Source organism: Mesitornis unicolor, unplaced genomic scaffold (assembly GCF_000695765.1).
Source record: "Mesitornis unicolor isolate BGI_N332 unplaced genomic scaffold, ASM69576v1 scaffold38586, whole genome shotgun sequence".
In the NCBI taxonomy this organism is placed as follows: Eukaryota; Metazoa; Chordata; class Aves; order Mesitornithiformes; family Mesitornithidae; genus Mesitornis; species Mesitornis unicolor.
Window position 1 is genome coordinate 1,749 of NW_010192370.1, and position 14,219 is coordinate 15,967.

The window sequence follows — 14,219 nt, forward strand, 5'->3', positions numbered from 1 at the left end:
CACTTGTTGTTTGCAGATAGTTGTTGAAGTAGTTGAATATTCACTAGTTGAATATTCACATACAGTGAATTTGAGACCTTAGGTTTATATTTGTTGACACATAAATAATAATAGAGAATAAATTAGCTATAGTTAATGTCATGGTGCAGCTCAAAGACATGAGGAAGGGTCAGATATACCAAACACTTTTCAGGGCTTTAACAGTGACAGTCATGTAAAACTTTCTTTCCAGATGAAGTGGTTATGAGTTTGCCAACATAAAAACTGCAGAATAGTCACAGTGAAAAAATAGTCTGCTGAAATTCTGTTTCCACTCAAAAAATAAATTAGTGAAGCCACAATCTGTAAGGAGTATGAGAATGAACACCTTAACTTTTTCTAAAAGATATGCAGTAGGCAGCCTATGTTCTCTCACTGCCTCTGTTGAAGTGCCTGTCCATTCAGTACTTGGCCATTTTGCCATGGTGAACTTTTATAGATTAAAGCTTTGTTGTTGGCTTTTTTTTTTAATATATCTATATCTATATATCTATATATCTATATCTATCTATATCTATATATCTATAATTTTGTATCAATATCAGTGCAGTAGCAGCTCTGGATTTAAACTTTAAATTGTTAGACACTGAGCATAAATGCAACCTGATTGTATTTGGGCCCTGGAGTACAAAACAACTCCATTTGAATTTTGACTCAGAAATAATGAAAAATCATGATTCAGTTCATTCAGTCCTTGCAGGCAAAGCAGCTCTATTTTTCTTCCCTTTAACTGGATAAGAAATGAGATTAGCTTGTCCCTTATCACTTTGTATCTGAGAAAGCAGTCATATGTAATGCTAATTTAATGTTAGCAACAGACAAGTTTCTGATAGCAGATTTTTAGTAGGTGAATGCTTCTGAAATTTTCATGAAAACTTTTAAAACCAGTTCAAATTATTAAAAATCAGTCATTAAAAGAATATGTTGTAAGTTTCAGGCACCAAGGTTCTCTGCATTTGAGAAAGAGTGATTTTCAATGTCAACTCAAGTAGTTTGAAAATCTGATCATAAGAGTTACTTTGGATGGGATGAACTCATATATTTAAAAATGAATAATCCTGTTAAAATAATATTCTGGTGTAGGAGTAATCTGCAATAAATCAAAATAAGATGCAGCTACTGCTATGATCATACATATGCTATTGCAAGGAAATTAATATCCTTTTTAGATGCTGCATACTGTAGAGATGTGAGATGAGTAATTGGTTTTGGTTGGTTATTTTTTTTCTTTGACAGCGGAACCCATTGATGTGCTAAAAGCATTAGAATTTCACAGTTCACCAGAAGGAGTGTCAAGAACAACAGGATTTTGCACAAACAGAAGGGATTCAAAAGGATCAGATGTCGCCTACAGAGTTTCAAAAACTGCACAGCTGAGTGCCCCAACAAAGCAGCTGTACCCAGGTAAGGTTGTCAGAAAACTATTACTTTGGTAAATTATCTTACTGCCTATGTTTTTATGGTACCTAAAGCACAGCATGCAGTCCATCATCAGTACCACAAAACTCTTCTGTTATCCATAGTTGGGCCTGCATACAACTGACAGAACATGTCCTTTATCCACTGAATGAATCACTTTTTATTGGCTTCAGTTACAAAGCTTTTCATCAAATTCTGTGTCACTGGCAGAGTTGGCCTGTAAGTCATATTGCCCGTTCTTTCATGATACGATCTGATGGAAGCTTATTTGGTGGCTTTGGCAAGTTTCCTCTAGTTTCAGTAGTCCAATTAAAGGCAGCACTTCCTGGAGTAGTGTTGCAGTGGTAGAAATGCATTGTGGTTGGCCATTGCAAAATCATTCCCAGAAGCACGATCTGTTAAGAATTACCTAAAAGTATCTGGATATTTGGGGGCCTAAACAAGCTGTGGATAGCAGGTAATGTGATTCTGTGATTCTCTTGTATTTCTGTAAAATAAAAGAATCACATTTTGGAAGTGTCTTTGGATGTTGAGGAATTACTTTTATTCCATTATTTTCCTGTCGCTTGACCCAAACTGTTGAGGAAAATGATAATAAGAATATTAAAACCCAAAATTGTGAAACATTTAATTTTTCTGCTTTGATACATTATGAGGAGTTTGAACAGATCTGTCTATGAACATACAGATTAGGTGTTGGCAAAGCAGAATACTTTATTTTTTGTCTTTCAAAGCAGTAATCATATAGATATCATGCAAGATCTGTAAAAGGGGGAAACATACATTATTTTGTAGCAATAATGGGTTCCCAGAGCAACATGGGAAACCACTATACATAGTTCAAGCGTAACTAACATGTTCACTTAACTCATCAGTTTACTTTTTTATTCATGGAATATCAAAGCAAAATTTACTACAGATATAATATTTGTACTATATTTTAACTCTCATGCACACAAAGTTACAATTATATTCATTGTTAATGTTACAATTAAATTCTAATCCCTCTATTTCTTGCATGTTGAATGACAGCTGAAGCCACGCGGATCCAATGTATGCTCTGAAATTCAGAATCTCACTCTTACACTTCATTTGTTATTAAGCCTAATAGACTTTCACATTAAGTGAAATGCAGATTTACCACCAGGTTTAACAGGAGTAGTACTGATTACAAACCTTTCCCTTATAAACAAGCTGTATTCACTTTTAATTTTGCTTATTTTTAGTTGTAAAGGTTGAAACGATTGATTGATTGATCTCTACTTCAAAGAGAAAGCATCAGGAAAAAATGAAAATCAAATGTTCTTTGCCTAAAGCTCCTATTAAGTGAAAGTAGTTATATATTTTTTTCGATGTTATGCACAATATTATTCCAGAAAGACTAAAATATGTATTGTAAGAGAGAAACTAAGACAAGTGGTTTAAACTTAACCCTAACCCTTGGAAGATGAAGTGCCTGGGAACGCATTTGCTATAATATGAATACATATTGAGGGAAATTGTAGTGCATGCTTTTAAATTAGAAGGTTGCTAAAAGGAGATGGATAGAAAAAATAATGAATGTTAAACTATCATGGTTCTTGCATATATTGTATTATTACATAAATTCACAATAGATTTGCAAGTTGTGTTTTTAAGAACCATTAAGGTGTATCTTTCAGGAATTAAAGTGAGACCATAAATAAGAAAAGAGAGAAAAAACTTTTCCTAGTGTAATTTTTTAAAATTCATTTTGGAGAATTAAAAAAAACAACCCAACAGCTTGTATGCAGGATCCTCTGTGCTTATGGAAGAAAGTAAACCTTTAAAGAATGACTTAATCTTTTCTGAATTTGTAACTGTATGTGTCACTTTTTTTTACAGGTGGAGACTTTCCAGAAGATTTTTCGATATTAATGACAGTAAAACCTAAAAAGGGTATCCAGTCCTTCCTTCTGTCTGTCTACAATGAGCAAGGAATTCAGCAAGTAGGTGTTGAAGTTGGTAGATCCCCTGTCTTCTTATTTGAAGACCAAAATGGAAAACCTGCCCCAGAAGACTATCCTCTTTTCAGAACAGTCAACATTGCTGATGGCAAGTAAGTGTCAAATTTTAAGATGAAAAATAATACCGCAGACTACTCTATAGGTGAATAATGGTCTTTACAAACAGTTATCTTAAATATTTAAAGAAATCAGTAACACAATTTCCAGGTAGTTGGACTGCTGTGGTACAAAATCGGAGAACCTTTACAGCAGAACACAGTTCCAGCTTCAGATGATGTATACAGCTTCAGATGATGTATACAGCTACAAATAAAGCCAAACCACCTTTCTCATTTGCCATTTGTATGCATCAAGAGTGAAGAAATAGTCATGGAAGCTCAATCCACCAAAACTAAACCTATGAAGATTCTTCCTGTGCAATATAGAAAGAAACTCTGTTTTCAAAGAGACTTGGGAAATAGTCTCACTGGAAGGACTGGTCGTGTCTGTTTAAAGGTAATAGGCAGAGTGAAGACAAACTGACAAGACAGCATAGAATTTCTCCTATCCTGAACCAAAACAGGAGTTAAATAAGATGGCTTGAGTTCTCTATATATAAGAAAATCAGAGAAGAATAAACTGGATAACTGATCTGAAGTGCTGCAAGCACTTATACAGCACACTTAGTAAATGCAATTAACCTCAAACACCTACTGTATTAGTAAAGCAGTTGTTAATTGTTTGTACCTAACTTCCCTTTGTAGACAAGCAATCGTTCTCTGGGAATATCATTCTAGTGCTTGTAATAGACATTCCTTCTTTCAATGGCTTTTTACTTATTGTGCTGTGCTCCAGGAAGAATAGCCACAGTCTTCAGGGATAAACAGAATGAAAGTTTATTAAAGCGAAAGAAAACAAATCAGTAGAGACAGAAGGGCAGAAATTCAACTATAATGAAATATGTTTATAAAGCAATAAAGGATACCAAAAAAGAAAAAAGTAATTGTCTTCTAACCCTTGTGTTACCATAGAATGGAATTATACCATGAAACCTGAACCTGATGGATTTCCCTAGCAAGAGTGATTAAAAACAAAGCAGCAAACAGTTTTTTTCTTTTTTCGTTGACTTCCTCTCACTAACAAAACTTTTTCAAAATTTCAAACAAAATGTTGAGAAACTAATTAAAATGAAGAAATCAAAATGAACTTGGTTTGGTAAAATTTCCTGCAGTGAGATTATACAACTTCTAAATCAACTGGAGTCAATCCTATCCAGAGTGAGCTGTTTTCATGCTTTCAGCTTCTACATGCTTTCAAAAGATAGACTGGCAATTTTCTTCTGAATCAGCTATTTTATGAAGGATCTAGGACAACAATCTTCGTCTCAAAATGAGATATATTTAAAAAGTGTAAACAGCGTAATGTGCCTGAGGATGCATGGACAGTTTGCTTTTATAATGATAATGTTTAAATGCGTTCCAGAGAAAACATGGAATTAGGGCTCTGGCTCAGTGACACTGTTTAGCAGTCAGATTCCATTAGCTTTGAGGTGTTTCTTTTGATATACAGAAGCTCTTTGTAACAGTGATCTAAGCTGTCTCTCTGATTTGAACAGCCTTAGTGCTACAAATGCCAACTAAAATAATTTGATTCCAGCCTTCCTCTTACCAGGCACTAATATGACATTCTTCAACACTTTTTGCTCTGGTCTATCAAAGATTTTTTAATAATTGACTCCATGTAAGATTACAGAGTGGCTTGGTCTTGCTCGTAGGTATTTTAAGTTGTCGAAGGAGGGAGGCTCACTAAATTAATTTGCTCTGTCATGATAATAAAGTCTTATAAAATAGCATAGTTGGGCAGATTGTACAAAGCTTTATTCTCAAATGTCTTTTAAAAATAATTTGTCAGTATCTTGGATCACTTCATTCACTCTTTGGTGAATATTTATGTGGGCAAATCTGTTGTTGCAGGAATATTGGCAAGCATTTGTTAATGTATACATCTGGAAAAGTATCTATGTTGGAACATTTGTACATCTTTGAAGAACCTCTATATCTATGGGATATATTCAAAACCAGAAGAACATGGTAAAATTTTGGTGATAAATCACAGAGAACAAATAGTAACAAAGAATAAGCTGTTGGATTAAATATCTTTGCACAAGTAATTCCTTAAGTTATTTGGAAAACCAAACACATTCATAAAAATAATCTGTCAGATCATTCAGTCTAATAAAATGTAAATAGTGCTCTCACTTCCAGTTTGAGTTTACTAATGTTCTCTGGAAAGAGCTTCAGAGAAGGTTAGCTTGAGCTTCATCTAATATAGAATATTCCTAATGCCCTACAGATCAGATTCCTTTGTACTAAGGGACAGAAGTTATATAGTGAACATACAAAACGTTGTGTATGTATGAAAGAAGGGAATAAATGGAGAGACTTAAAATCTGTTACTTGATTGGTGCACAATCAGCAATAAACTGTCTTGATAAGAACACGGTGACCTAGTTTTCAAAACATAAATTACAGTAGAATTACGTTTGGATTTTTTTTTTTAATAGATGGCATCGAGTAGCTATTAGTGTGGAGAAAAAAAGTGTTACAATGATTGTTGACTGTAACAAAAAAACTACAAAACCACTTGAAAGAAGTGACAAAACAGTTGTGGACACCAATGGCATCACTGTCTTTGGAACCAGGATTCTGGATGAAGAAGTCTTTGAGGTAAAAATCAAAACTGAACAAATGGAATTGTGTGATTTTTTGTTGAGTGAAGTGCTTAATGCAAATCAGAATAAGTCTTTTAGGGCAACAACTGGTACAGTGTAGAAAGTTTGATTTATAGAATCTGTTAGAATAGGCTGAAATAAAAGAGAAGTAAAACTTGAAAGTGTTGTTATTGTTGGAAGATATGGTGCACTTTTCTGTTGGTTTTTTGTTTTGTTTTGTTTTGTTTTTTTAAGATTATGTTTTATCTGGAAGGGGCTTGCTTTTTTTTGTCTTTCTGCCTAATATTGAGTTACCTGAGATATTTAGGAGAATTACTCTGGGTAAGTTTAGTAGTATGGTACTGGATCATTTTAGTCCTCTCTCTCTTAAGCATTTACAGATATTTGTGCATGAGGACAATATTTGAGAGAAGGGGAGAAGGACCTGGAAAGTTTTCTGTATAATATGAATACCTTATATTGTTTATTCCACTTATTATTCTTTCCAGTAACTGGAACATACTTTGGCAATAAGGACATATATGTTTCCATCATTTACTAGCCAAGAAGTACATATAGGAAGGGTAAAATGCCTCTAAGGAAGTATGTGACTGCCAATCATGAGGCCTTTCTAGGTGGAATCCTTATGTCAATGATCATTTTTACAGGCTAGTAATGAAGCTTCTCTAAATCTGCACTATTGAGTTTCTTTTAGAATATCATTATACAACAGTCAAAACTGTCAAATTTAAATTACAACTGAAAAAAAGAAAATACAGATCAGTAGTTAACTTCATACATAGAACATCTGTGCTCCATAAATGTCCGGAGTTGTAATCCTAGCTTTAAGCACAGTATATGTTTAAGAAGCTGAATAGATAGCAAGAGAGGAAATATGAATTTTGAGTGTAACACTGTGGCATTGATATCTTCGTTTCCAAGAACATGATGAAACATGATGAAACATGAGCCTTTTGAATGGGGAAATTTCTGGGATGATTTAATGTGTCAATCAGTATAAGAATTTTGATATTCACAGCCTAATTTAGCTGTAGTCCCCAATACAGACTGCACATTTGAGGGACATTATTTTCCATTTGAAGATTAATTCCACAGATGTCTTAGCCGGGGTGGGACAAGGATTTTTGGTCTACACATGGGGTAATTACTTTCAATTTTCATTTGTATTTCTCTCTTAGGTCAGAATTTATTTGGCAATAAATTGTCAAAATATGCACAATGTTAATATACATAAGGAAAATATTCAGCAAAAATGTGCAATAAAAGTAGATAAACTGATATATTTTCAGTGGTTTACAAGTTATTTTAGATTCTAATAGAAAGTAATGTAACAGGCTCTGGCTTGTTCTTGCAAAGTTTGTAATAATTTAAAAAGTTGTCAAGGAGGGAAGTGCAGAATAACTTAAAATTGGTGTTTACATTGTTTTACTCTGTAATTGGGTAAAATAAATAAAAAGACCTGTGTCAAATTTCAGAGGTGCTGAAATGATTGTACATAGCTCTTTGAAAATAACTACAGTGGTTGATGATACGTGCATGAAATATTTGTTTTCATTATTTGCGTTAAGTAACGTGTTGAATAAGAGAGAAGCATGCTAGGGTCCTTTAATCTCTGAAGTTGTTGGCTATTGTGATATTACATCTGTCCTCTATATTTTAAAGAGTTTTAAATATTAAATCCTCAAAAGAATTTGTTAAAGATGTTTTAAGACCATTCCCATGGAAATACAGAAGGAGCATAGGCTTTCTAAGGGGTAAAATGATAATTCTAAAATTTTCTGCTATGTCATATGTCATATGTCATTCTTCTGTCAGAAGGGTTATTAGCCACCCGAAAACTTTGAGTCATGACAAAGCATAACTATTTTAATGCAAAACAATTCCTGCTCTAGCAGTTCCTCCTCAGTGGTAGTTTCCTCCATCCATACCTTTTGCAGTTGTATATACAATTCCTTCCACTCTTACAGGCCCTATGGCGGAAGAAGAGATGGGAAGGGAATTAACAGATTAATTGAAGAAACAAACAAACCCCTACGTTTTTCTGGAAGTCAAATTTATTTGAAGTCAACATGGACATCAGGATATAACTTTAACAAAAATTTTTCTCTGAGGGTTGTCATATGTTGAAGGATAAAAAAGGAAGCTCGTAATCCCGTCATATTTTTTTTCTGGAATCTCCTACATTCTCCATTGACATGGCAAGTCAGTGCTTCAATTCCAGCTGAGACCCACTGAGAGGAAAGAGGCCTTTGGACTCACAAAAGAAATAGTCCAGCTCTCTGCACGTTTACAGGTTGAATCTTAACATTCAGCACTGAGAACAGCAACATTTCTACCATTTCTAACATCACTATAGATTTCTATATTCCTTTCGTGATTAGGCTTTCTTACTTAGCTGATTGCACTCCTTTTTTCTTGCTTTATCCAGAGAAATCAGTTATATTCTTTTTAAGGCTGTTGTTATTGCTGGAGGTTTACAGAATCACAGAATCGCTCGGTTGGAAAAGACCTCCAAGATCATCACGTCCAACCGCTCCTGTCTACAGGTTTAGATTTAGCTTGAAGTTTCTTGCTTACAGTCTTTTCTTTTGGAGTAGGTTTCTGCTTTCTCTCTTAGTGTATAGCCACCATCGGTATGTTTATACCTGTATTCAGTTATTTGAATTTTTAGCCAGGAATGTGTGTGTTGAAAATAGGAAATCAGAATGTCCTTCAAAGTTTAAACAAAATACTGTCCCATATACAACTTTAATGATATGTGTCCTTCAAATTCTGGCCAAGTAAAACATAACCTAGTTCATTTTGAGTTTGTCTCTGTGTTTTTCTCCTCTCTAAACAGCATTCCTTTTGTTTCATTAACAAGTCTTTATCCATCCTTTAGTTACTGCTGCTACAATTTCTAAAGTCTGGGGCTGTTCCCTGAAATTTGTCTCATGCTTGAGTGTCTCCTGGTTATGTCTCAAATGTTGTGCTTATCTCATTCATGGTAGCACAGGGTGATGTCTGGTGGTTCCATGGTTCTTGGTAGTATTTCTGTGTTGTGAATCCTGCTGTATCTTGAGACTCCAACAGGCACTGAAGAAACACATAACAAAATGTGTCTTATTCTATGTGTAGGAAATTCCAGAAATGAACTTATACAGCCATGACATAAGATTTAAGTGTTTAAGACTTAAAACTGTGTAAGACAGGCTTTCCATATGGCATTTGATGCCTTCATTAGCTTACATGTAGGATGCACATAAAAAGAAATATCTAAGTGTTTAGTGACCTGTTGGAATCCACAGCACAGAGTGTCAGAAGAGCTAATATTATATCCATGTATCACAAAGGCTGTTTTATCTTGGTTAATAATGATAATTTTAATCATAGTAAGCCAATGATTTGATTACAGGAACTGTGGAGCACTCTTCAGACTCCTCAAACTGAATGGAAATTCAAAATGTAGAAATAATGAACATGTAGATAAATATAATGAAATTTCAGGCTTCAGTGACCTATGAGTTGAAGATGCCAAGGTTTCTTCTAGTCCTGAACCCATTCATAAGCATAACACAACCGCACAAAACCCAGTTGCATCATTAAGGTAATTCACTCCCATGGAAAGTGGAGCTCAGCACTGTCAGAATCAGAGCTGTAAGCAATTAAATACACCATATGTTCCTGTTCCCATAGAGAGTACATCTATGAATTCTTGCATACACACGAGTCAGAAATAGATATTATTACATGACATTATCCTGACCTCCTGACAACTGGATTATATCTCCGATAAAAAAACATCTTAAATGTTTTCCGAAACTTGTGGGGTCATTGTGTGTTTTATATGAGGAAGTTCTGTTGCCTGTTGCTCATCCCTGAATGGAAGTGCTAATCTGAGATTTTATGACAGTATGCTCAGTTAATATGGAAATCAATATGATATCACAAACAAGATACTGAATACAACCAACAATATTGCATCAGATGCATATAAATGCTTGAGGAGCAAATGATAAACTTTGAATGTGTCTTCAATTAATAAAATTATGCTGTCTAGAAACTGTATTATTACTAACTGCCAAATTATGAAACCTTCATTTTCACTGCTAAGCACTTGCTCACAGAAGTGGATCTATTGATATCAGTGGGACTTATTTGTAAATGCTTTTTTATGAAAGATTGACACAGTATACCTCAAATTTTTACATGTGTCATTTGAAATTAATCTTTTCTGTGTTTTGAAATACATAGTGCAAGAAGGGCTACTTTGTAAGTGCTTGCCACAAAGAGAAGAACTCCTACAATAGCATACAAAATTGATTTTAAAGAATAGTTAATGCTGGTACATGACACCTAGTATAAAAAACTGTGGTATTGTTCACACCAACAGTACTAAATGAGGAATGACAAATTGCTGAAGCTGGCAAAGAATAAAAAGATCCCTGCTATTTATCAAACATTTAAGCTACAAACATATTTCAATGGATACAATTAATTCTTTTTTACTAAGTATTTTATAGTAAGTTAATAACTGAGTCTTTGTGCAGGTATTTCCCTATAGAGACTTTTTTCCTTCAAAACTCCCCACATCAGACCAATACAATGATTTTTTTTTTTTTAGGTGCTGTGCTGTAAATGAATATAACAAGACAAAACCTGATGTATATAAGACTCTCATTTAAAACCAATGGAACATTTAACTGCACACAGTTTGAGTCTAAATCCTTGCAGTAACCCTTTTTCATGAAAATGAACCCATCTTCATGAAAAAAGAATTCATACACTTGTTACACACACAGGATTCCTTTAAGTAGCTGGAGTGAGCAGTTGGAGATGGAATGACAGTACCTTGACACCAATGTGATTTAAAGTACAGATCCCTTAAGATGAGTAGCCATCCCTCACATATCTGTTAGCATGGAAAGTCCAGGTATGCAAGTGCAGGAAGACTGTTCATCTGTGTACGTACTCCATGAAGAAGGTAGCAGTAGCAGAATGGGTAGAGCTTTTACCGATAAACCAAAATTGCTGTATGGCTAATGTGGAATAGGGAACTTAGCCCAAAGGTATATAGTGGGAATGATCGGTGTCCTCTGTTTCATACTGTACTGTTGAGCTACACTGCTAGCCAATGGAGACATAGCCAAAATGATTCCATTATACAGCACCTTTAGTAATTGCTAGTGACCCACTAAATGTTTAGTGTCAGTCAGATTAAAAAGTAATGTTTAACATAAATGGGACAGAAACCAAAACATGCATTAGATTCCAGGCAAAAATATTTAGAAGAAGCCTTCTAGCTATCAACACCAGAGAAGTGGCCAATTTCCAGCACTGGGAAGAAAAAAAACCAAAACAACAACAACAACAAAAAAGGCAAAATAAATAATTTTTCCATTTCAGAGGCACCTAATAAAAAGCCAGCTTTTTTTTTTTTTTTACAAAGGTGTTCTATTTTTTCTTGTGTTTTGCCTTTTTTTCCCCCTTTTTATCTTTTTAAAGTGATGTTTTGGTATTTGTTATTTTTTATAGACTTTCCAAACTTATGCTTGCTGAACAAAAGTAAATAATTCTGTTTTCTTTGTTTCCTTTCCTTATTTTTGAAAGTAGAAAGGAGGGACAAAACCAAAAAAAGCTCTGGTAATTCGTTGCAGTTCAAGTTAATTTTCAAGGAACATTCTCAAGAAAGAAATGAAAATTAATAACTTGGGCTCAAAAAAATGCTGCCTGTTTCATCAGCTCCAGCAAATTTTACAGATAGGATTTATTATCACCTCATTTGATATTGTGTGTAGTACATTTAAGTTTTAAAGAATGACTGTAAATGAGGTTTCAAAGATAAATGTCAATGCAATGGATTTGTGGATCTTTTATTAAGAAAATAGGATATCCTTAGTCACACGTGTGTGTGCCTGCGCACATGTGTTATGTACCCATGCTGTATGTACAGGCATTGTAATAAAATCTAATCTCTCAGCCAATAGTTGCAGTAAACTTTGGTCTGTGAACAGCTATGTTTTGAAGGTTAAAGATTATAATTGGTATATCAACCTATTTTTTAACCTAGCTAAATATATGTTACTATAGCCATGGAGTTTCAACGAATCAAGAAGACATTGATTTCTATGGAAACTTTGACCTGTACAGAATTCTGCTTTTGCAATTTATTGCTTTTACAGTGCTTCAGTCTGGCAGGCTTCTAAATATCTTTCTCTAGCTATATTATGCAATGGGCCTGGGTTATGGAATATTATATTAAAGGCCTCTGGAATTCTTCAATCCCTCAAATCTTTGCAGGAAGATTAAATGAATTCTGCAGCAGGTTTTCTGTATTCTATAGTAATAACATCTAGGCTGTCTAGACTTTTGTTCTTTGGAGTCTGTAGTTGTAATGTCACGTAACTCATTAGAGAAAGTTGGCTCATATACACAGATCAGGGTTTCTGCTGATTTACTGAAGAGTCCGCTTGGTAATTCTTGGCCTTTAGCCACCATATGAAAATGAAAGATATTGATGTTGTTCTCCTAAGATGACATAGTGCCTAGCACTGGTTTTGTTATGCTTTCATTACCATTTAAGTAGTAATCTTTGAAGTCTGATTATCATTATAAACACATAAGAGGTACAAATTTTATCCGAGTGTGAACCAGAAGGATGTTATTTTGCTACTACTAACCCTACCACTCTAATTGTGGAAAATCTTTCTTCAAAATATAAATTAGATATTTCAGTAATTGATGCATTATTTTTCATTATTTTTTTTCAAGGCAGGAAAGAGAACAAATCATACTGGAACATCTAATTATTTTACAATAAGAAACTACAAATTGAGTTCTCAATTCTGGTCCAGTCACATTGTTTTGTAACATCCTAGTTGTGCAACTATGATGATCATTTGTTCATAGAAATTCTTTGTGCAGTTTGCTTCTGTGGAGAGTGTCCTGCAGAGCTTCTCGAGCAATGCTTACCTAGTATTCCTTGGACAAAGTAACTTTCACCTGGCCAGGTTTTTGTTTTATTAAGATTCTTGTGAAAGAAATATTCCAAAAATCTGTCTCCGCAACTGAAGTGTTTGAGGTTCTTGTAGAACTAGGGAACTAGACCACAAAATTTGAAATACTGGAAAAAAAGTAATTTCAGCACTGATTCCTTCACATAGTGCCCTTACAGCCTTGTAAATATTCATACTTTTACCTTTTTAACAATGCTGGCAGATGATAATAGAGATGTCTTTTATCAATGACAGAAACTTTTGTCTCATAATTAGACTGTAAATGGACTACTTTATGGTAATACTTCTCTAGTACAACATATTTAGAAAGCATTAGTATGATTGCATAGTTAAAAGGAAAACAGGATATTTCGACAAGAGATAATAGCTAAGATTTTTTTTTTAATGAAGTCACAGCTAAGATAATAAGAAGCCATTGACATTTATAATTATAATGATGAAATAGTTCATTCCTTATTTCTCAGGCCCTCAATGATTTATGTCATTGAAAAAATCTGACACTATATGTAACTGGAGATTTTCCTTATTCCAATTTCTGCTGATTGATCTAAGAAAGGCTTTAAAAGGTGGAATCAAATCTAGCAATTACAGCTATGAGGCTAATAAAGGAATAATTACTTCAAGAGAAAGTCAGTAAAATTGGAAAGAGAACTTGGTGGTCTACTGCTTTCCTGCAAATTTGGTCTCCATTTCTTTTTTGTGTTAATCAGCACTGTATTTTCTCATTGTTGCGAACTGATTTCATAGCAAGAGGCTATATTTTCAGTGCAGATACCCCACCTCACACATTATTACTTCATGAGGTATGTTTTTCAACAAATCCTGGAAGTGTGTGTGGACATAACTTTCTTATTCTAAAAGATCACTGTGGAATGTCTGAGAGACTCACAGAGGAATTTTCAGTGACCGAATTCACCACACACCTCTCATTTTTAGCTGAGCTGTTCCTTATCACAGAATCACAGAACCACAGAACGTTAGGGATTGGAAGGGACCTCAAAAGCTCATGCAGTCCAATCCCCCTGTTGGAGCAGGAACAACCAGATAAGGTTGCACAGGAAGGCGTCCAGG

General features: G+C 34.3%; 1 protein-coding gene across 1 annotated transcript; it reads left to right on the forward strand.

Moving 5' to 3' along the window:
* Positions 1-1,275: 1,275 nt before the first annotated feature.
* LOC104542686 (collagen alpha-1(XI) chain-like) lies at positions 1,276-6,242 on the forward strand (the record flags this gene model as incomplete). The annotated part of the gene is made up of 3 exons (XM_010187068.1): positions 1,276-1,443; positions 3,322-3,535; positions 5,986-6,242. Coding segments are annotated over 3 exons (639 nt in total), but the record flags the coding sequence as incomplete, so codon positions are not given.
* Positions 6,243-14,219: the final 7,977 nt, after the last annotated feature.